Here is a 22187-nt window from a genome sequence, read left to right as displayed (position 1 = left end):
AACGCAGGTACTCTGCAGTCCCCGTGTGCAGCCAAGATAATGACATTCTTTGCGGCTTCTGCCATTCCTTCAGAGGAATCCCTTCACTGAGTCGTCAGCCCCCACGTGCTGGCACGCAGGTCACACAGAATACCCGCAAGTAGAACTTTAGTCGAACGCGTCCAGGAAGTAAGACACATGCAAAACTCGCCCAAATCCCTGTCCACCCTCAGAAATTGTCCGGTATGCTGGAAAATCCCCACACACAACAAGCCCGCATAGCTTGCCTGGAAACATGGTTGCGGGTAAAAAAGATTTGTGTGTGCACCTTCGGGCGACTACAGGTGGATACGTGCTAGGTACTGTCATGTGCGGGTCATCTGCGGGGACCTCCGGGTAGTAAAAATTGTTCTTCCCAAGTCGCACGCAAGGCTTGCCCGGAAAGGTGTGACACGGCCTTAACGTTTTGTTAATATTATTGCCTATGCTATGTAGTTGGTGTTTACTATCAATTTTCTTATTAATCATTCTTATGAACATGGTCGTTACCATTTGACAGGGACGAATAAAAGTTTGTCTAAAAAAAAAGAGTAAAATCTTACCGGCACGACAATGAAAGTTAAATTGAATGAAAATTAAAGGAAGTTATCACATTGTGACCTTTCACAAATTTTCATGAAACAGTTCTTGAACAGTCAATATGAATATGAAAATAGTGAATTTATGATGTCATCCCCTCACAATTTGCCATACAGTATAAACATAAAATGAAATTTCCATTTTCTTTCAATCAAATACAATATGCCCTTGTTTCAAATGCTTCTATATCTTACTGATCATTCTTTATATTCTAAAGCTATTCAGTCAGGAATAATAAGATAGGCAGTAGTTCACAACAACAAAAGTGCTGATTGCGATTCGCCACAGAGAGAGGGGAAGAGGGCAAACTCGTTTATGCTTTAAATGTATGACTATAGTGATGGAATAGAGAGATGTAGATAAAGCATCTCCCTCCCAAGTATAAAAACACCCTTGCGTATACTCTACATAAACATATCATCATAACAAAATCAATTGTACATACATACATACATACAACTACTTAATAAGGTTCAGAAGAACTTGCCCTCTTCTCCACAGTCCTTTACATGCCAAAAATCTATTTCATCTTCTTCTTTAGAACGCATGGTCAAATTCGTCACCAAACTTGGAAGGCATTATCACTAGGGTGACAATATATGTATATGTAGTTCATACAATTGGACACTATGCTCCTACCACGTGGGGATCCCCAGCGGACCCCAGAACCCCCACCCCCCCCCCCCCCAAAAAAAAAGTCTTCTTCAGAATTGCTCCAAGTAAATACATTAGTGAATATCCTTTTCAAGCTTATTTGTCCAGGGCCAGGCTGGGACTGCACTAGGGGTCAGTTTTTACATTTGGATATATCCTTCTTCTTTTTTTTTTTGAAAATGCAAAGCTAGATTTTTGACATACTTGGCAAGTATTTTTTGCCAGTGTGAAAGAATATACAAATGGACACCATACCCCCTGGAAGCCCTAAAATCACCCCCCTTTCCCCCCCCCCCCCCCCCCCCCCCCCCCCCCCCAGTGTGCTACAGTTGTGTGTTCTTTATAAATAATATTATGCAAGAATATGTGGATGGTGATCCTGCAATACTCAGGTGAGCACGAGACCCCCGGTTCTCTGTTTTATTTTTTATTTTGAATCATAGACAAACGGTTTTTCCTCGATATCCACAATTTAATTTGCTAGGTTTTAAGAGGGGCACCTTATTCACTTAGAAACTCTTGATATGATTTGTAGCACGCCATGATCACCTATGTCTTTGGATACGGCACCAAGAGAGAGAAATTCTCATTCACGGCCTGAAACATTTTTGTTAACTCTTCTCATTTGTGAAATTTTATCATTTCATTTTGTCCCAATGTTGACATTTTCTAGGATGCTACTTTGGCATGGATCTCGTCTGACTAACTGGGCTGGCATTCTTGGTCAAGGCTTGCGCATTGCCCCTCCAGAGGCTCCAGTCACAGGTTACATGGTGAGGGAAATCAGTGGCCCTTGAAGTGTCCAATCAATATATCATGCTTAATAGCACTCTCACTGAATGCAAAGCTTGTTCCACTACACCTTTGAAGACTATACTATTCGTCTCGTACAACACAATCGTGCTCCAAGCCAAAAGGCTGAACATAACCACGATGACATTGATGTTGCAAAACTGGGAGTTCAGTGAAGAGCCTTTGAGAGTAATGTGCATGGTTGGTGACGTCATAACACACCATCAAAAGCTGCTCACTACTCATTAGCAAATGCAGTGGTTCTTTTTAGCATACAGCTGTATGTCATGTGATGAGCAGTCACCCAGCCAAGTAGCAAAAATCTTTTGAGATGGTGTATGATGTATCAAATCATTTCAAGATGGTCATTCTTTTTTACATGGGCAATATTGAAGAGAATTGAGAATTATTTTTCACAGTTTTATTTTATTGCATGGCAGCAGCATTTTTTTATGCCTCCTCCACGAAGTGGTGCCGGAGGCATTATGTTTTCGGGTTGTCCGTCCGTCCGTCCGTCCGTCCGTCCGTGCTAACGAGAGTATGCTTGTGTGGCTAGGAGAACAATAGTGCACAATAGATGGCCTTTATTCCGTCAGGCTTGTGTGGCTAAAATTTTTGCTTGTGTGTCTATTTTAACAAAAGGGAGAACTAAGGGGTAGACACACAAGTATATCACCGTGAGGTTGTACGTAGTAGCGTCCGTCCGTCCGTCGGTCGTAGCGTCCGTCCGTCCGCCCGTACGTCCGCCCGTCCGTCCGTAATGAATTTTGTGGACAAGGTAACTATCAAAATCTGTTGAGGTATCCTAATGAAACTTGGCATGTATGTGTATTAGGGGGTGAAGTTGTGCCTATTAACTTTTGGGTGCACATGTTCAAGGTCAAAGGTCAAACGGTCAAGGTCAAATACATAAAATTTCACTATTTCCACCATATCTACGCAATGCCGGAAGAAATTTTCTTGAAACTTAGTGTATACATGTATTACCCAATTAAGATTCTCTGGTGAAAGTTTGGGTCATGAGGGCAAAGGTCAAAAGGTCAAGTGAAAATATTAAAACTTCTTTTGTTTCTCCGTACCTTGGAAAATTGTTCAAGGTATCTTCATGGAACATAGTATATACATGTACTGACTGGCAGTGATTATCTAGAGAATGTAGGGTTCATGGGGTCAAAGGTCAAGTGCAACACTTCAAAATTTTACTATTTCCCTCATGTTTATGCAATGCCAGCAGGATTTTTTTTTTTTTTTTACACTTGGTGTATGCATGTGTAACCTAATAGAAATTCTCTGGAAAGTTTTTTTTTTCTTTTTCTTTTTTCTTTTTGCCTGAAAGGTCAAAAGGTCAAAGATCAAGTGAAAGTGCTGAACTAACTTTTTCCTCTCTATCTCGGAAGTGGCTCAAGTTATCTTGAAACTTACTTCACATTTATGCATGTTCTACCTGAAAGTGATTATCTTATGAATTTTAGGGTCAAAGGCCAGATGAAAATGGTAACAATTTACTATTCAATACAGAAATTGCACTTTTTCTCCATACCGGTACCTTGAAAATTACTCAATGCATAAATGTATGAATGGGTCAAAGTCAAGTTAAAGTCCTTAAATCCCCAAATACATGCTCTTCTATTCATCCAATTAAACCTAGGTCAAGGAAGGTGAACATTCAACACATTTGTGACAAACTTGTCATTTCAATATTTTGCCAATTTTGTGAAAATGTAATTATCACACATTGTCCACATGTACTATCTAGACCTGTTAGGAGAATCATGCATTATGGCTGAGCTTATCTTTTTAAAACTTCTGTGCAGTCTGTCATCAAGTAGCCACAGAGTAGAATAGAAAAAGACATAGCACGGTTATAGGAAGTGGCATGTTGGAAATCCTACGTATATGCTACTCAGTATCACAGTGTATCAACGTTCATTTTTGGCTGTTGTACATACAGTTTATGTTTTTCTTGTTTTATGTCAAGCATATACATGTATACTCCTACCACATATTCATTAGAATTTAAATTTTCATGTTTGTTCTTTGTCTTTATGTTCTTTACTAGTTTGGAAAGGGCATCTACTTTGCTGACATGTCCTCCAAATCTGCAAACTACTGCTTTGCCACAAGGACCAACCCATATGGGCTTCTCACACTCTGTGAGGTTTGTAGAGCATTTATTTTTTTTTTTAAACTGTTCATCATGTGTATTTGACTAAAACTGTATTACAGCCAACCCACATATTGAACCACCTGTATTACAAGTGCAAATTGTAGTGTACCCATACCAGAACCAATTAGAAGATATTTGGCAGTCTGTTCCCAACAAGTAAAAGCAAATTACACTAATGAGATCTTTATGTGTGTGGTATATTCCAATATAGTAATAGTCGTCTTAACCCTAACTAGGCCGGGGGGGGGGGGGGGGCCTCCGAGGCCCCCCCTCGACGTTCCGCGCGATGTATCGCAATCGCAAAAAGCTATCGCCGCGACATTTCATTACTTTTTTCTTTCGAGTCTCCCGCATCTTTTGACACCAAATTTGCGACGCCCAGGCGCGCGGTTGCGAAGTTACGCGTAAATATGTACATGCATGTCAGACCAAAAATTGCTCAAAAACGTTAATTCGTGTACAATTTCAATGCAAACTGTGCTTACTGGCAAATTTCATAAAAGCATGATCATTTTGGTGTTTTATTGATTAAAATCAATGAATAACATATTTTCTTGTTCGGAGCGATGTCGCAGACAAATTTCATCGAAAAAACAATGAAAAACATAAAGTCGAAAAAACAAAGAAATACATAAGAAATTCAAAAAAACAATAAAATACTTAAGAATTTTTTCTGATATCACAATTTTTTTTATTACATTTGCTAAGGACACTAAAAAGAATATTTACACAAAAAATGTGCCTGTTTTGAGCTTTATTTTGTGATTTATACCAATTAGTCTGATTTTATGCATTATCATGCATAAATTAGCATAATTTAGCGTAAATGATGATTTTTTTAAAAATTAACTTCATGGTATTTTAGATTACATCATAGGCAATGTGTGTGCCAATTTTCGCCGCGATCGCGCGGTCGACGGCCGAGATCTGGAGGGGGGGCCTGGGAGGCCCCCCCCCCCCGGCTCTTTCAACTACCTAAATAGCCCGGCCTAGTTAGGGTTAAGTTTTGCTGATGATGAACACCCTTTCAATATCATATATAAAATAGGCAAGGATTATAGCATTCATGCTCACGTTTCCTTCACGTAACTCTATTGTATTCCAAGTCGGAGTACATGTAAACTGCATTACATTTACAAGAAGAAAAAAAAAATGTTTTCAGAAATTATATACATTGATTTTCACACTCACTAGTGCATGTCAACTCATAGTATTTGACAGATCATCCTCATATGAAGGTTATTGTGTACATGTATCGCTGATATACAAATGATGCACAGGATAGAGTGCGTTAGTGGAGGCGTATAGCGCACTCGACGGTATTTACAATTGTGAAACATGCACGAGGCGAAGCCGAGTGCATGTTGCACTACATTGTAAATACCCGAGAGTGAGCTGCACCTCCACTAACGCCACGAAATAATCCTGTGCATCATTTGTTTTATAAAATGGGTCGAAAATTCGAAAACTAACAGTATTTTTTCAGCGTTTTTCACGTACCTTTGTGGGTCAAGACGTCCGAAGATGTTCGTCCCAAACATTTACGCACGTCGCACTCGGAAATCCTGCACGTACAGTATAAGTATGATGGGGGGTTGGGTTTCCGGACACTTAAGTTCCCGCATGAAAACTTACTTATTTTACATAGAATATGCACCCTTTACCTTTAAAGACTTGATATAGACTCCTCATATAGGCCTACTAGACAACATACTCTGAAAACGGCGTGAGAATTAACCTGCTAAATCGTTGGATTTGCCCTTCAAAGTGACTCCATGTACGCGTCCGGTCCCACAACGCTTGGTCTACTGTACTGTACGTATAAGAGTATACGTACGCCACTCACACATGTTATGCACAAGGGAAGAAAGACAGCCCGAACTAGAAGTTGTTTACAGGATTGACAGCGCGTATGCATGCAATTGCATGCAATTCAAAGGAGCCGCCGCGCGCACAGACGATCGGCAATAGGATTTAACACGCAGTGCGATGGGACTAGAATAACCAAAGCACACGTGACTCATTTCAGCGCTTCCTATTGGCTACATTCTTGAACCCATTTTATAAACTTCCTTGAAACATCAGATAACCAGCTTCACAGTACAATGCTAGTTTTCTTACAACGTTAGGAAGCAGGCTGAGAGCATTTACTGTGATGTGATATCTTATGTTCTCTTTATATCAGCACTTTTTTCAACTTCTTATGCACCTATCAATTGTAAGACCCACTAGGTGACCCGCGGGAGGTGTCAGTCATGGTCAAAGGAGAGTCCACTTCTTATTACCATGTACACACCCTCCGTTGCAATTTGGACTTACCTCCACAGAATTTGACTTTCCATCTTACGCACATCGGGTTTTGGAGGTTTCTTGATGTCTGTAACTCGTGTCTTCTTTATTTTCACTTGCTACTAATTAAAATCTATCAACAGAAAATTTTGACCTTAAAATATAACAAAATTATAACAGTAGTTTTGATATGGAAAAATATCCCTCGTAAATATTTATTGTTGAACATTTTCCCCCTCCAAATTCAAATTCATCGTTCGAGTACATACGGATCGTGCAGTGCATGCGCGTGAATATGTGCTGCTGCACGGTTACAAATAATGTGCATGCGCATGCATATTGTACGTTGCGCTGTAGCGGGACTATTTTTTTGTAGTCGAGTGGTGCTGGCAGTAGTATCGTACGTATACCACTGCACCCGACTGTACTGCATGCACCGTTATTAATGCCCACATGTTGTATTGAACACCGTGCGTTTTCAATGCCAAACCAGCAGCAATCGCAACCGCACGGCACTGCCACACGAAATACATGTACTTTCAAAGATAGCAATCGTGAATAGGTAGGCCTACATGTACATTCATTTTCAATTGGCTTTGAAAAACTGATGTTTCTTTGAATTGTATTATTGCATTTGTCAAATATTTGAACTGCAATAGTATTTACTGCTTGTTTTGAAGAGTTCTCGTTCACATGCATTCACTGATTCTACATTCATGTTACATGCGTTGATCGACGCGTCCACGGTATACGGTACCGGTCCTGTGCGTACGTGCATATATACAACGCGCGTTCGGTGCTGAAAGTAGTGCCAGCAGTGGACTACATTGGATGCACCCCGTACTCACATCGGGACCCACCCAGTAAAGAGACTGACATTGCCCCACCATAACGTCTCTGGCGCGACTCACCAAAGGTGTCCTTGACGGTGCCCTGAGTCCATAATTTTGGCGCAAGTACTCACCCATGACGCACTTCTCCCGGGGGTCACATAGTGGGTCTTACAATTGACAGGTGTATTATTTCTATGACCAAGTCCCACACAAACAAAACTCAACTTCCAGTGTCACATACTGCAAACAGTGCATGTTTATGATTAAATTCCCATTAACCCTGGCCAGTATACACAAAGTTGAAGCATCAGATTACCAGCTTAACCCGTTGAGGACGAGTCCTGAGTATACTTGGGAAGGTGTCTTTGGGAAATGCATGTTGTAGCAAAATCAGTCTGTCCTCAAAGGGTAATGGAATGTTAGCTTTATTTAACTTTAACATGCAGTTTGAGAGCCTTTACTTTGATTTCATGTTCTGTTAACATTGGCACCTTTGACAACTCCTCATTTCTGGAAATACTTCATCTAGTCCCCCACCCCCTAACAAAATTTTATGGTGTCACGTACTGCATAGAGTGCAAATACACTGATGTGGGGAAAATACACACACCAAGGCATGCATCATACTGTTTGATAGACTGAAGTATTGCATTATACTTGATGTTTATATGAAGTAAATACATGTAAAATACTGGCGTGGTATTTTGAGACTGTTTTAAGTCTGTTGTAACAAATCAGTATTCTGAACACCGTTTTAACTCTGTTATAACTTCTGTTGTAATTGTGTTTTATCTTGCACTCTCTTTGCCTGCGCATACCATTGTCCTAGGTTATGCACACATGCACAACTTTTTGCGCACACCTACACCCCATAGGGTACACAATATTATGGAGACCATTTTATCTTTGGTTGTAACTCTCACCACATGCAAATTTATGTAGACCAAGTGGGTTTAGCCCAAATGGTGTTAGCACAACTGATGATTTATAAACCAAGTGGTAAAAGCCCAAGTGATAATTTACCACTTTATCATGCCAGCCTTGTTTCTTAACATCCAACAAAACTCTGAATTACAGTCTACTTAAATTTTAACTGTGTCATCATGTCCCTTCCTTGATTTTGCAAGATATCAGAGAAACCCAAACTATCATAAAGTCCTTTAATCTTTTAAATGCTAGTACTGTTAACCAACAATGAATAGTTAAAAGAATATAATAAATGGGATAATTTCCCCTCTTTCCCATGGATGAGTCTGTTCCAAAATAATAACATATGATTTGCAATGTCACATTCTAATTTATACAACACATGTATAGATCCTTGCCATCGGATTGCATGAATGCGGGTCACGTGACATTCAGAAGAATCAGCTATCCCACGCTCACTCTTAATGGCGGTGCAGTAGACGTTTATTGAACAGTAAATCAAGCTAGCCAGCCGTGCAATAGATCCTAGGACATGCTGAACTTGTCTTTCATGAAGCATTGATGCCTACGTGCACCCATTTGCACTTTCAGCAAGACCTACAATGTAGAGCCAGATCTAGGCCTAACTGTTAGTACATCTCCTAGATAGGCATAACTTTGGATCTATTTTGGCCTCGACCAGGCCCATCTCGTGTGTTGTATAAAACAAATACAGTCAACCTCGCTTACCTTGACGTCGGATTAGCCGCATATCACTTACCTCGGAGGCAAAATGAAAGTCCCGATTTTTCCTTTGGAGTTTCCATGTGTTAAAACTTGTGTAGCTCGAAAAACTTACTGGAAGTTTGGTTACCTCAAAGGGAAATCTAATGTCCCAATCTTAATTGTATCCCCCGAACAGAGTTCGGAGGATACTATGGATTTGGCCTCGTCGCGCCGCATCCGCCGTTTCTTTTTGATCATCTTCAAATTTGGCATGAAGGTGTATTATGGTTAGACGAAGATACCTATTGTTTTTGGTGATGGCGCCCTCGCTTGTTCCGTCTTTATACATGAAAAAGGTAAATTCAATAGGGTCTGCTTGTGAGCGCTCTACTGGCTTCAGTTCTTCTTCGATCATCTTCAAATTTGGTATGAAGGTGTATTATGGTAAGACGAAGATGGCTATTGTTTTTGGTGATGGCGTCCTTGCTTGTTCCGTCTTTACACATGAAAAGGTAACTTTTAAAGGGTCTGCTTGTGTGTGTGACGCTGGCCTTGTTTCTTGACCAATTTTTTTCAAATATAGTATGTAAATGTATCATAGTCAAATCTATACATCTATATCTATTGATAATGCTGCCCTCACAACGTACTGTTCCACCTTTTACAGGGTCAAAGGTCATCTTGATCATGTCAAAATTTGCAAAAGTGCTTGTTTACGCAATAACTTGATTGTTACCCAGCAGATTTTATTCAGACTTGCTAGGGAGGAGTATGGGTGATCATTCTACATGAAGGACACAACAGTTTGTGGTGACGGCACCCTCAGTGTTCCGACTTTGGATGCCAGTGCTCATTTCTTATGTGTGCTCTATCAGCCACATTTCTTATCAGATTTTCTTCAAATTTGGCAAAAAGGTGCATTATAGTGAAATTAAGATACCCATATTGTTTTTGCTGGTGGCGCCCTGGCTTGTTCCGTCTTTATACATGAAAAGGTAAATTTTACAGGGTGTGCTTGTGTGTGCGACCCTGCCTTGTTTCTTTACCGATTTTTTTCAAATTTGGTATGTACATGAATCATAGTCAAATCTGTACACCTACACCTATTTGGATTTTATTGTATCCTGCAACAGTTGCCATATCATATAAAATTCTGGCCTAAAAAGTAATCCAGATGGAGTATTGGAGACGGGTTCGGGGGATACATGTGCTCGATTGCGAGTGCTTCTAGTTAACTTATTGTTTTTCCCCAGTATGTTGCTCGAAGAGAAATTCAAACGTCACTCAGCATTTCCCCCCGATTACGCGTGCCTGGATTGTGAAGACCTGTCACAAATCTTTTCACACTCGATTGTAAATTTGCTTTGTACTGTCGGCCGTGAGTCACCCTCCATGCGACCATTATTCTCCAAATCATGCATATACACATACACATACACTGTATGATGTTCACCATGTGCACAGTGCGTTGCCGTTCTCTACACATGTTTATTGCGTCAGTTTCTCATCCATATAACCACGTGTTCATCTCGCCAATACAGCATAGTTAGCTACAACATAGGCAATGTGAGTGCTGCTGGTAGACACACGGAAGACCGGTGCGTAGCAGTGCGACATTGCCATCGTTCCCTGTAGCTCTAGATGTGCATGTTTTCTCTGGACGTACAGCTGGAGATGTCAATGAAGTCACTGTTCTTGGTGAGCTGCAGGATGCGGCCTATATGCTAGCACAACCAAATCATGGCGTGTTCAACTTGGCAAATAAGCAGCTGAATCAACACATGTAATCATGTATGGGACTATGCAATGTGCCAAGAGCAACTCGATGTCATGTAATGAATCAGTCAATCTTATAAACAACGCTGTTGCGACGCGGATTGTCGCCCCTACACGGATTGTCGCCTCCTGCTCAGGGCGACAATCCGTGACGAGCATTGGCGGCACGGATTGTCGCTCCCGTCACGGATTGTCGTCTGGCGACAATCCGTGACGAGGATTGTCGCCCGCCCTCGAAGCACATTTTGCTGGGTAATATCGTTCTGGACATAGTCATTGAAATACTAACACATAACTTACATGGCTACATCCATGCAAACATGCCATGTAAAAAGTCATGGTGAGGTTTCAAGGAAGTGTGTATGTGCGCGTGCACATGATAATTTAGTGTCCATTTGTGCGTGTGTGTGTGTGTGTGTGCGTGCGTGTGTGTGTGTGTGTGTGTGTGTGTGTGATGGAGCGCTGCGCGTGTTGTGGGAATTGTGTCGCTTGAATGTTTCGTTCCTATTATCTCCTGCGTGCTAATGCAACAGTCACACAGTGCTTTACGATGGGTTACGTACGCCGCGGATAGATGCGGATGAGTGGACGCAGGGGGACGCAGCGTGGACGCAGGCATCCGCAGGGATGTATGTAGACGTAACTGTCCATAACTCGTCTGTAAAGAAACGTAAACTGAAGGCTGCAAACCTGCGAAATTTTGAAATGTTCAAATTTCGCAGAGGGACTTCACGGACGCAGACTTACGTAAGGTAACCGTAACCAAACGTAACTACCCGTAACTGAACGTAACTCTCCATAGCTTGAACGCAGACCATCCGAAAAACATTTTACCTCCCTTCCGTTTGCATTCGTTTACGTCCACTGTAAGTATTCGAAATCAACCGCAAGTTAACGTATCACAACACTTTCGTCCGCTTACGGATATTTGCGGAGAGTTACGGATGCTGTACACGATTACGTCCTGAGACGTTTTCTGTTTTCCACTCGCATGGGAGCGCAGAGACGCGTGGGAAGCCACACAACTCGTGTTGCCAAGCTGCAGCGCATTTCCCTGAAGGAATGCTACAACACACTCGGAGCGGTGGAGAGGCAGAACCGCAAAGTCAAGTTACTAAATTTCTCCCACATATGGTCATTTTAGGTGGCACCCATATGCGCATGACATCGCTTGACCATTGGTGCTGAACATTTTTTCCTTGTACTATTTGAATGTATATTTTTCGAAACTCGGAAAGCAATTTTGGGGTTGGGGATGAGGTGACAACATTTTTTTCACTTTTCTGGCCGGGAAGGTGTGGGACAGCGATAAACAATATAAAATGAGAACGAATTTAGTATTTCCCTATAGTCTTACCCACTTTACGCTCCATGGATATTACATCTTTTTTTTTTAATTGTATTTGGGTGTGGGAGGGGTGTCCAAATGTTTTAATGACTTTTTTTTCTGGAAATGTAATAGGCTTTGCTTTATTATAACAATCTCCTTAACATAACCCAGAAAGTCATGAATATCGCTGCACAATGACAGCGTAACCACAGTTTGTCTATTCCATGACTGTAAGTAATATTTTCTTACTCTAGATAGTATTCTATTTGTGGTATAATTATGTTATGTAGTCTTTACATTTATGATGTTTATCCATATTTGAGCTGCACAAATAAAATTCAAACTTCAAGTTCAAAATTTCATATCTTTCATTACTGTAAAGCATATTAAAGAAATGCGAAAACTTTTCACAACTTGTATGTAAATTCAATTTCAGTTTTCCCCAGTGTACAATGTAAGACAGTCCAATATGTGATAAATTTGCTGTCATAAAACATTGACTTGGCAGGGATCGTCATATTGTACATAATTATCTATAACAATTTGTAACTATCCGAAAATATCCGCAACTCTCCGTAAATAGTCGCAACTCTCCGCAAGTGTTCCGAACTATTCGGAAGTTATGCAAGTTGAAAGAACAAAATTACGTGCCAATTTGTAAGAATATCCGCAAGTGGACGCAAGTATCCGCATTTGGTTGTATCTCTCCGTATCGCCCACATATTCACATATTTTTTCCCGTATGTTTTGTAAAAATGCTCTGGTGACAGCAAGAGATCCCCGGGTGTCCGCAGAAAAAAAAATGACTTATTTGGATGTAACGCCGGACGCAGAGCATTATGTGGGTGGGGCCTTACGTAGACACACGAACGCTCACACACAACACACATACGTAGGGCCTACGTAGCCCACGAACACCAAACCCCTCAGATACTCATGCAGGCACAAAACTGCGCCCACAAACATGCACCATCACATACATGTACCCTTTGATATACACATACGCCACTATATACCACATACACACGTGCGCATACAGACACACGAATACACACAGACAAATAAACCACTACCACTATACAACCACCACACATGCACAGTTCTCCATATTGTATTATTATACTCCAAACACACACACACACACACACAACAATACAAGTCACTTATTGTACGCACCTGCAAATCATACATATCACATATCATGCAGCTCACAACAAATACACACACACAGACACACACACACATACGCATAACTTACCAGTCATACCCATCCCACCAAAGCTTAACACCGGAGGAACACCCCGAGCCCGGGGCGACAATCCTTGACGGGGCGACAATCCGTGTCGCAACAAATTTTTTGCCATCATGGATTGTCGGCTTTGAGGTCAAAAACTGGGAACTGCACAAGCGTCACGGATTGTCGCCAGACAACAATCTGTGACGGGGGCGACAATCTGTGCCGCCAACTCCGTCACGGATTGTCGCCCCGAGCCGGGGGCGACAATCCGTGTCGCAACAAACGCTATGTTCTGCAAAATCAATTGACAACTTTTTTTTGCTGTTGTTGTCATCACCTAATACTAGTACCGGTAACCGCTTTTGTTTCCCTGCCGATTTTTTGGAGACTAAGCACAGCGCGAACAAGTTGCTTCGTAGAGCCGCCCTGGCCACTACATTTCAATAACCTGTCCTGCACGCATCATAACATCACACAATGATCAAAATCATAGTTCTATCTCATGCAGCACGATTCTCTGCTATTGTACAGCAAGCTGTGTGAATGAAAACACAAACGTGCAAGCTCTTTTTCATACGAATTTTATTCCATAGTTTGATACATGAACACTGCACACAGACACTCAGTTTCCTTCATGGAGTTTGCGTCATTCAGTGTTCATACCATCAAAACTTAGAATAACACACACAGACCTACACACATGCACACACAAATGAGGAAACATGCAAAACCAGGTAGAAATGCATACAAAGTTTGTTGTCAGAATTCAGAAAAAAGGGTGAGAGTTTTGAGCATTTTAAAATACTTCCACATTTTTTTTTTCTTTATGTCGCCAAAGTCGGGGTGCAGCCGATGCGGAGATGCAGCCTTATCTATCGCCAGAGAATACGGTATATCCATCTCCACAATTCCCAGGGGACCTCAAAGCCCAAAAACTAGAGAATTTTTTTTTTTTAATAGTATAGAAAACCAGAAATTTTCTGTGTAAATACTTTAGTGAGTGTACTTTCAAGCTTGTTTATGGCAGATCCAGAGTTGGCCCTCTTTGCAGCAAAAAGCAATTTGGGGGGCCAGAGTTCAAATTTCATCCTTCTGATCTTTTCATGGATAAAAGAAATGGTACATTTTGTGTATAGAAAGTTTTCATGTTCTCTACAGATTCTTATTCCTACAATCTGTAAAAAAGGCTTCATAATTTGTGTACAGGGGAATCCCGTTATAACGAGATCGGATACAACGAGAATCTGCTTATAATGAGATAAATCGTGCGGTCCCAAATGAATTTGCGTGTTAGCCCATGGAGATTCGGAGTTCCGGTTATTGCGAGATAATTTTCGGGCCTAAAAACAGAGACAAACAAAGACAAATTTGTGCGGATATAATGACAACTTTTTTCTTTTTTTTTGAAACCAAACTAAACAACGGGCAAAATCGCGCTTTATTTCAAAACCAGAAAAGGTTAGTTCTCCATGAATTGTCTGTATTATCATTGCGTGCAAGCAGAGACTAACATCTGCCAGTGCCAAACAGAACGCAATCAAGGTGACGCGCTGCAAGTTTTTTCTGAGGGCCGTGATGGAACAGAACGCAATCAAGGTGACGCACCGCAAGTCTCTTTTTGAGGGCCTTGATGGAACAGCATCGGAATATTTAGAAGCTTTCGCTATTAATGCCAAAATGTTATCACAAACGCTACAATTCGAATTAACGTTCTTTAATGGCTTAAACAAGAAAAAATGGTGTACATACGTATCCGAAATGTTTCCAAAGATACGTAACGGGAGCATCAAACTGTGAGCGGCGAACACACTGAATTGTACATTTTGGGAAAAATTTTGAACGTGTTCAAAAAATCCTTTGCGATAAGAAAAACTGGTTGTAAAAATGAAAACTGTTTTTGAGTTTGATCGCAACTGTTACCGAGCCCTGACGAAAGTTAGAATCTGCTATTATTCACTGCTTTCACAAACATTAGCCGCTCAGTTAGATACCCATTTACGTAACTTTGATTATAAGATAAATTGAATTAGATGTCAAAAATAAAATACGATGGGGTCATATGCTAAAATCTTAATTAACTCAACTCTAGCTTATCGAAATACAAGTACTATTTCAGTCGATTTTGCAATCCACAGTTGCCCGATACTGGTTTTATTTTCGTAAACGGCATTCACCCATCAATCTCGTTGGGTAAAACATTCACGCAAAGCACGCCTTCAACATGATGCATCGCAACAAGCTGGAAGCACATGGCGCTCTTGCAGTAAAAGTAGCACGCGTTTCGCTCATCGCACTGTACAGTAATAGCAAGCGAATAAATAGGATGTAGGGCACAGTTTCCCTGGAGGAAATAAAAAAAAAAAATGAGAGTATAAATTGTGGTGTAAACTTTCACCATAATACACGTGGTGTATATCAATAATTTGTCATAGAGTGAAAGATAAATGTGGATTTTACTCACAGCTTTCATCCATGCAAGTTACGCTAAATGCAGCATTGATAGCGCGATTACCTTACCTTTAGTTGCATAAATTTTGCTTCGTCTCTCTCTCTTCTCAGATGTGCAGATTGATCAGCGTGGGGAACACGAAAGGCAGGCCCCATCTACGACATTATTATATGATTTGTCAAATCTGAAATATTCGATAACAAGCGTCGAGAAAAAAAAAATTATTGTAATTATCGTGAGAATGCTCTCGTATTTTCCTGTCGCATTTCTTGTTTTTTTGTTCATCAATACGACGTCGTCATATTATTTAATGCGTGTAACTTAATTTTAACAGAGCATGTTTATATAAAGTGTGCACTCCACAAGTGTGCGGATACAACGAGAATCTGGATATAACGAGAAAAATCACCTGGAACCGACAATCTCGTTATAACGGAATTCCCCTGTATTTAACCTGTTCCACATGGGAACCTGGTGGCTTGTGTATTAAGTCTATGGAGATTTCAGAATTCAGTAAGGGTTAAGAAACAGTAACAGTGGACGACAATCGTTGGTGATCTTCTGTGTCCATAGCGATTCATAGTGGCATGTATGAGCAATTCTTTTGAGGATGAACTTGTACATTTACACATTAGTGCTATGCCAAATAGAAAAGGTTTTCAACTCAGTCAACGGAACATGCGTACCACCTCTCTCATGATGCATGGACTAATTTCCATGACACAATCAAAAGCCGCTAATTTTGATCTGTGTTGGCCACCATAAGCCAATTCCTTTCACAGACAGATGTCTGTATGGCAGGTTTGACTGAACTCAGACATTTGTAATGAATTTGAAGACAGACGGGTGAAAAGTGCTACTAATTGTTGTCACCATTGTTGGTTTGCCAGGTTGCTTTAGGCCAACCCAATGAGCTGCTGGCTGCTGATTATAATGCTGACAAACTGCCCAGTGGCAAGCACAGTGTGATGGGGCTTGGGAGGATAGCTCCAGAACCAAAGGACAACTTCACAATGTAAGTGCAAATTCAAAGAAGTGTAGAAGTAGTTTCCTTGTGTTTGGAACATGAAACCTTTCAGAAATTTCTGTGATATTTCATTAAGTTTACGTCAGGAAAGTCATCAGTAGGGTAATTGTCACAAAATAATGGAACAATTGATGTTGATGACAAATATATGCCAGGACTATGTAGTAAAGCTGAAATAAGGAGTGGTGAATTGGTTTTATCAACCCAATGTTTCCAAAGAATGGTACAGACAGATGAACTAGAGCAACTGTAATGCCTCCACTTCTCTCTTTGTAATAATCACTCTTAATTGCTTTATTACCATGTACATCTCCCTTCATTTATTAAAGTTTTTATGCCTCCGCCATGAAGTGTCTCCGGAGGCATTATGTTTTCGGGTTGTCCGTTTGTCCATCATTCTGTCCATAATTAATCTTTTGGACAGCATAGTTTACGAACAATTTGAGGTATCCAAATGAAACTTGGCATATGTAAATGTACGTGTGAGTGGACGAAAATGTGCCTATCAACTTTGGGTTGCACATGCTTGAGGGAAAAGGTCATGTTCAAATTCTTAAACTTTCACTATTTTACCCATATCTATGCAATGCCGCAATGTTTTTTTCTTGAAACTTAGTGTAAACATGCATTACCAGATAAAGATTCTCTAGGAAAGGTTTTGGGTCATAAGGTCAAAGGTCAAGTGAAAATGCTAAGATATAACTTTTTTTTCCACATCTCAGAAATGACTCAAGATATCTTCATGAAACATGGCATTATATATTTGTATGTATGGGGTCAAAGGGCAAGCATCAGAGGTCAAGTGAATATGCTCAAATTCCCAAATACTTGCTCTGTCAAACAAGTTAGCCATCCATCCAAATGAATCCTAGTTCAAGGAAAGTAAACACTCAACACATTTGTGACAAACATGTCATTTCAATTTTTTTTTTTGCGAAAATATTTTGTTAAATTGTCAACTCACATTGTCAAGACGTACTGTAAACCTATTGCGAGAACCAATTGATAAAGTGGAGGCATAGCAGTCGCCATAAGACATTTCTAGTTATAAAGTGCATTGATCTTGACCACTTGACAAAGGATTGAGCTTTCATGCTACTGTGTAAGAGAAATGTTTTCAGATCTATTACTATCCATTAAAAAAAAAAAATTACCATCACTGAAGCACTTCCTTTGTTTGTAGATATTTGTGGATATAGAAGGACACTGTAGCCAGATTTAGATCTTAGACCCTGACCTTTGAACTACCCATCAGTTCATGTGACTCTCTGCATAACTGTCCTGACCACATAATGTCATCACTGGACAAGTACATCAATGACCATAGTTTCAAGTCTCTTGTTTTTTAATTAAATGTATGTTTTATTATTAAATGTAAATAATTAAATGTATTGGCTCAAACCCATATAAAATTATAGATATATTATCACTTTCTCAAGAAACACCAAAATGCATATTTTGTTGGACTTCTATGCATGTGTGATGTTCTAATCAATTTGGGCAAAACCAAAGGACCACTCTCGCCTAAAATATATAACGTTTTATGTAGAATGACCCAAACTTTGTTAACTTGCAGTAATGAGTGATGATGGAAATGGTGTGGACTGTTGTAATGTTACGGTGTCATTGATGATGTCATTGATGATAATGATGATCTTGATTGTGAATGCAATGATAAAATTGATGGTGGTAATGACTTTGGTAATCATTTTGGTAAATATAGGTGGTAATTGTGATAGTGATATCTATGAAAATATTGATCTTGACAACAATGAGTGGTGATGGCTGTAGTTATGATAATGTCAGCAAAGTGTTGGTATTATGATGTGGACAGTGTTGTCAATAACCTTATGCCTCATTGAATATCAAATTCTTCTGAAATCAAACCTTATATCTCATATTTCTTTCTCTAGGGAGAATGGAACAGTAGTTCCCACCGGAAAAGGTGTCGGTACAGGGGTTGTCAACCCCAATGGATACACACTCAACTACAATGAGTTTGTTGTGTACAAGACCAATCAGGTTCGCATGAAGTATCTAGTGAAGATTAAATTTAATTTCAAGTAAGTTTGTCATTCACTTGCCAGAGTTAATGTTGCAAATACACTTGAACTTGAAGTGCCACACTGAAGTGGGATGGGTTTCAACAACCATTCTGCCATTGTGAGGATCTATCCTAGTGAGCATCAGTAGACCTTATTTTGGGAGTTTGGTTTAGAACAACCATATTATCAACTTCTCTGTTAGATAATGCAGTATGTTAGGACTCTTCCAACATTTTGTTGAATGCATTATGTTATAGACAGATAATAAATTCAATATGGATGTAGAAGCATTTCATTGCTTTTCAGAATGAGACAAATGTTGTAGTCAGTAAAGAAAGGGACAGTGAATTGCCCTATTGGTTTTTGGTTGTTTTTAGCTCACTGTTGTGCATTACAGGCGCGGCGATATGGTGCAGTTAACTCGCTAAATGCATATGACCTGGAAGCCTCATTTGCATAAAGTAAACAGCTTTTGTACACAAAACTGCTGGGGAAATGTTGAAGGAGAAACTACTGTAAAACGAGGAATTTTCGCGTGCACTTTAATTTCGCGAGCGCCAAAATTCGCGAAATTAAAATGCACGCGAAAGCTTTTTTCTACACTACATGCATTGAATGCCAGTAGCAATTCGCGAAAATTTCATGCCACGAAAAAGGCTGTCGGCTCCAATTCGCGAATATATCATGTTTTACAGTATTCTCTAACTCACAATGTTCATTATTTTGGGTTTTATTGAGGATAAAACCTGTGAAATTAATGTCAAAACTTTGCTTCCAAAAAAGAAAATTTGATCTCTAAACAAGTGTTATTTTCTCACATTTTCCTTCATTGCCCAAAAATGAAACTTCGTTATATGACTTGTGGTAGTATGTCCATACTGTGTTCCAAATATCTTTTCTGTATCATTTGTTGCACAGTTATGTGACGAAAAAAAAGTGTACTTTCATTTGTGACCCATGTAAAATCTATAGTGTAAGCAGTACGCAGTCCAATGTATTGGTATTCGTGCCGCATGAAACAGTTAAAGCACATTGCAAGGTTTGTCTCTCGCCCACTCACCACCCTGTGGACTGAAACCGAATTCTGTCGCCGTGCGCAGAACCTGACACTGCTGATTGGCTAAGCGTGCACTGACCAGTAGAGAACGCATGTGCAGGAGGATGATTTAGCTGTGCATGTCCAGTATTTTTCTTAAATTTGGTTGTCTTTTTGCTCTGATTTTCACCTAACTACTAATTGCGCTAACATGAAACTTTGCAGGTAGTGAGTCTGGTGTGTACAGACTAGCAATATGTTAATCAAATGCATATTCATGCTGTAGCAGACTTATATAACTCATATAACATTTTAAAAAATCATGAATGTCATATTTTCCACGGGTAATCGCATTTTCTGCTTAATTTGCAAAGAAGACCGATTATTTGGGGAATGATTAAACATGAATACACATGTAGCTGGCACTCACAACTGCATAGACAGACAGGAGTTGAACACACTTGCGCTCCTCCCTTGCTCCGCAACAACCTTAACAATACGAGAAGTTTGCAACGAAAATCAGGCCATGCACCAGCTCCATAATTTTGCTTTTCCCCAGTCACTTCTCGAAAAGTAACCCCACATTCTACGTGACTAGTGCACACAAAGAGACGTGTTCATTTCGGAAAACGCCTGTGTGTTAGCGAGGAGTCTATAGTCAAACGACAAAGTTTTCTGAAGACATATTTGTCCATAAAAAAGTGTAAATTATTGCTCGTGACTGACCGAGTGTAAGGTATGTATAATGTGCCATGCAAACACGTGTGTTTAGCATACAGTGTAGGTGTTTGGTGCAGTGTACAATGTATGTACATACACATTTGTCTGTCAAATGTGAATGAGACGTGTTTTTCTGTTAATCAGGTACTCCGCTTAATTGGGTAAGAAACACTCTGTCCGAGCCTACCCGATTATGCGGAGAGTACTGTACTTCGATGACCGTTACGAATTCAAAAGCTTTGGCCTCTTATCGCGGAGTTAATTGCACCATATCAGCGGGCTTGATCAGGGGTACACTTTTTACATGTTCAGTGCCTTCTTGAAAGCCCCTTGATGAATGTTCACCAAACTTGGCAGGTACCTATCTCTAGGGTGATAGGATCTTCATTTGTTCAAATGGGTACAATCCCCCCAGGGGTCCCCAAAGCCCCTAAAATCAAAGAATCTTGAACAATTTCTCTAATACCAGAAACCTGTTTCACATAGATTGATCATAAGATTGATCTTGCAAATGATGCGATTCAAAAAAGTTACATTGGACATTCAAGAAATGATTCACCTCACACATATCGACCTTTTGCAAGGGCACTACTGGGCATGAGTGTTCCAACAGCACTGAGATACCAGGGTTTGACTGAAATGGTAAAATCAATGTTGTGTACATCATTCTAAAGGTGGCATGAGGTTGATCATCTCTGCCTTTTGGGGTTTTGTTTTTGTTTGCTTATGCTTCTAGTCAATATGCTTAACGCTATAAAGCCCAAGAGGGATTGGGGGGGGGGGGGAGGGGGCACATTGTGCCCCCTACCAGATTTTCATTTGCGACTCCTTCGCCCTTAATCCAATTTCAACCAAATTTGGTGACTTTTCCTAAAATCTTATTGCAAACATTTTGATATATAATTTAGCGATATTTGATATTGCTGGTTGCCATGGCAACCATAAACTGACATTACGTCAGTCAGATTGTGCAGCTTTTTTCGTTCCAATTTCAGTTAACAATATTACAGTGTATGATATGGGCGTTTCTTTGCTGAAATTTGCTGAAGAAGCATAATGTGAAGTAATTATGGTCCTGAAATGTTTTGCTTATTATTTCCTTTGGTTTTAATGTGACAAAGGCATAAAACGATAGATATAATAGAGATAGTAAAAACAGTATTTTCCAAAGATTGTCCTGCTATTTTGTGTCAGTTTGATTCCTTCAACAAAGTTATGCCTGTAATGTCATTAATTTATCATATCAATTTGCAAACTCAAAATTCCAATATTCTGCAAATATGAAGTGTGATAACTATACATGTACCTATTAAGAAATTATACAGGAAAATCATGTTTTCAGCATATTTCCAAAGTATTTCTTTTTATTTTGGTAAATAGCGCCCTCCATGGGTGACCTTGAGAAAATTCAAATGTACGGTCATGTTGAGTATGAGTTGCTCTACCCATGTGCCAAATATTACGATGATACATGAAATAATAAAAAAGTTACATAGGGTGCCTGGGAAGGGTCCAAATAGTTTGGGCTTAATAAGGATAACCAATACACAATTATATTTGAGCAGCTTGCTTGATGTTCTTG

General features: G+C 39.9%; 1 protein-coding gene across 1 annotated transcript in view; it reads left to right on the top strand.

Annotated features, from left to right (window-relative positions):
* Positions 1-20172, top strand: part of LOC139734681 (poly [ADP-ribose] polymerase 2-like) — a gene marked incomplete at its 5' end in the record, with an annotated part of 28050 nt that extends 7878 nt beyond the window's left edge. Inside the window, 4 exon segments of the mRNA XM_071645466.1 lie at positions 1946-2045; positions 4124-4222; positions 16668-16792; positions 18718-20172. Of these exon segments, the coding sequence (XP_071501567.1) occupies positions 1946-2045; positions 4124-4222; positions 16668-16792; positions 18718-18871 (478 nt within the window).
* Between the last annotated feature and the right edge of the window lie 2015 nt (positions 20173-22187).

This window comes from Diadema antillarum, unplaced genomic scaffold, assembly GCF_040938485.1.
Source record: "Diadema antillarum isolate AM-2024a unplaced genomic scaffold, OU_Dant_1.0 seq00000539_RagTag, whole genome shotgun sequence".
In the NCBI taxonomy this organism is placed as follows: domain Eukaryota; kingdom Metazoa; phylum Echinodermata; class Echinoidea; order Diadematoida; family Diadematidae; genus Diadema; species Diadema antillarum.
The sequence above is the reverse complement of the archived record's forward strand: the minus strand, read 5'-3'. Positions and strand labels throughout refer to the sequence as shown.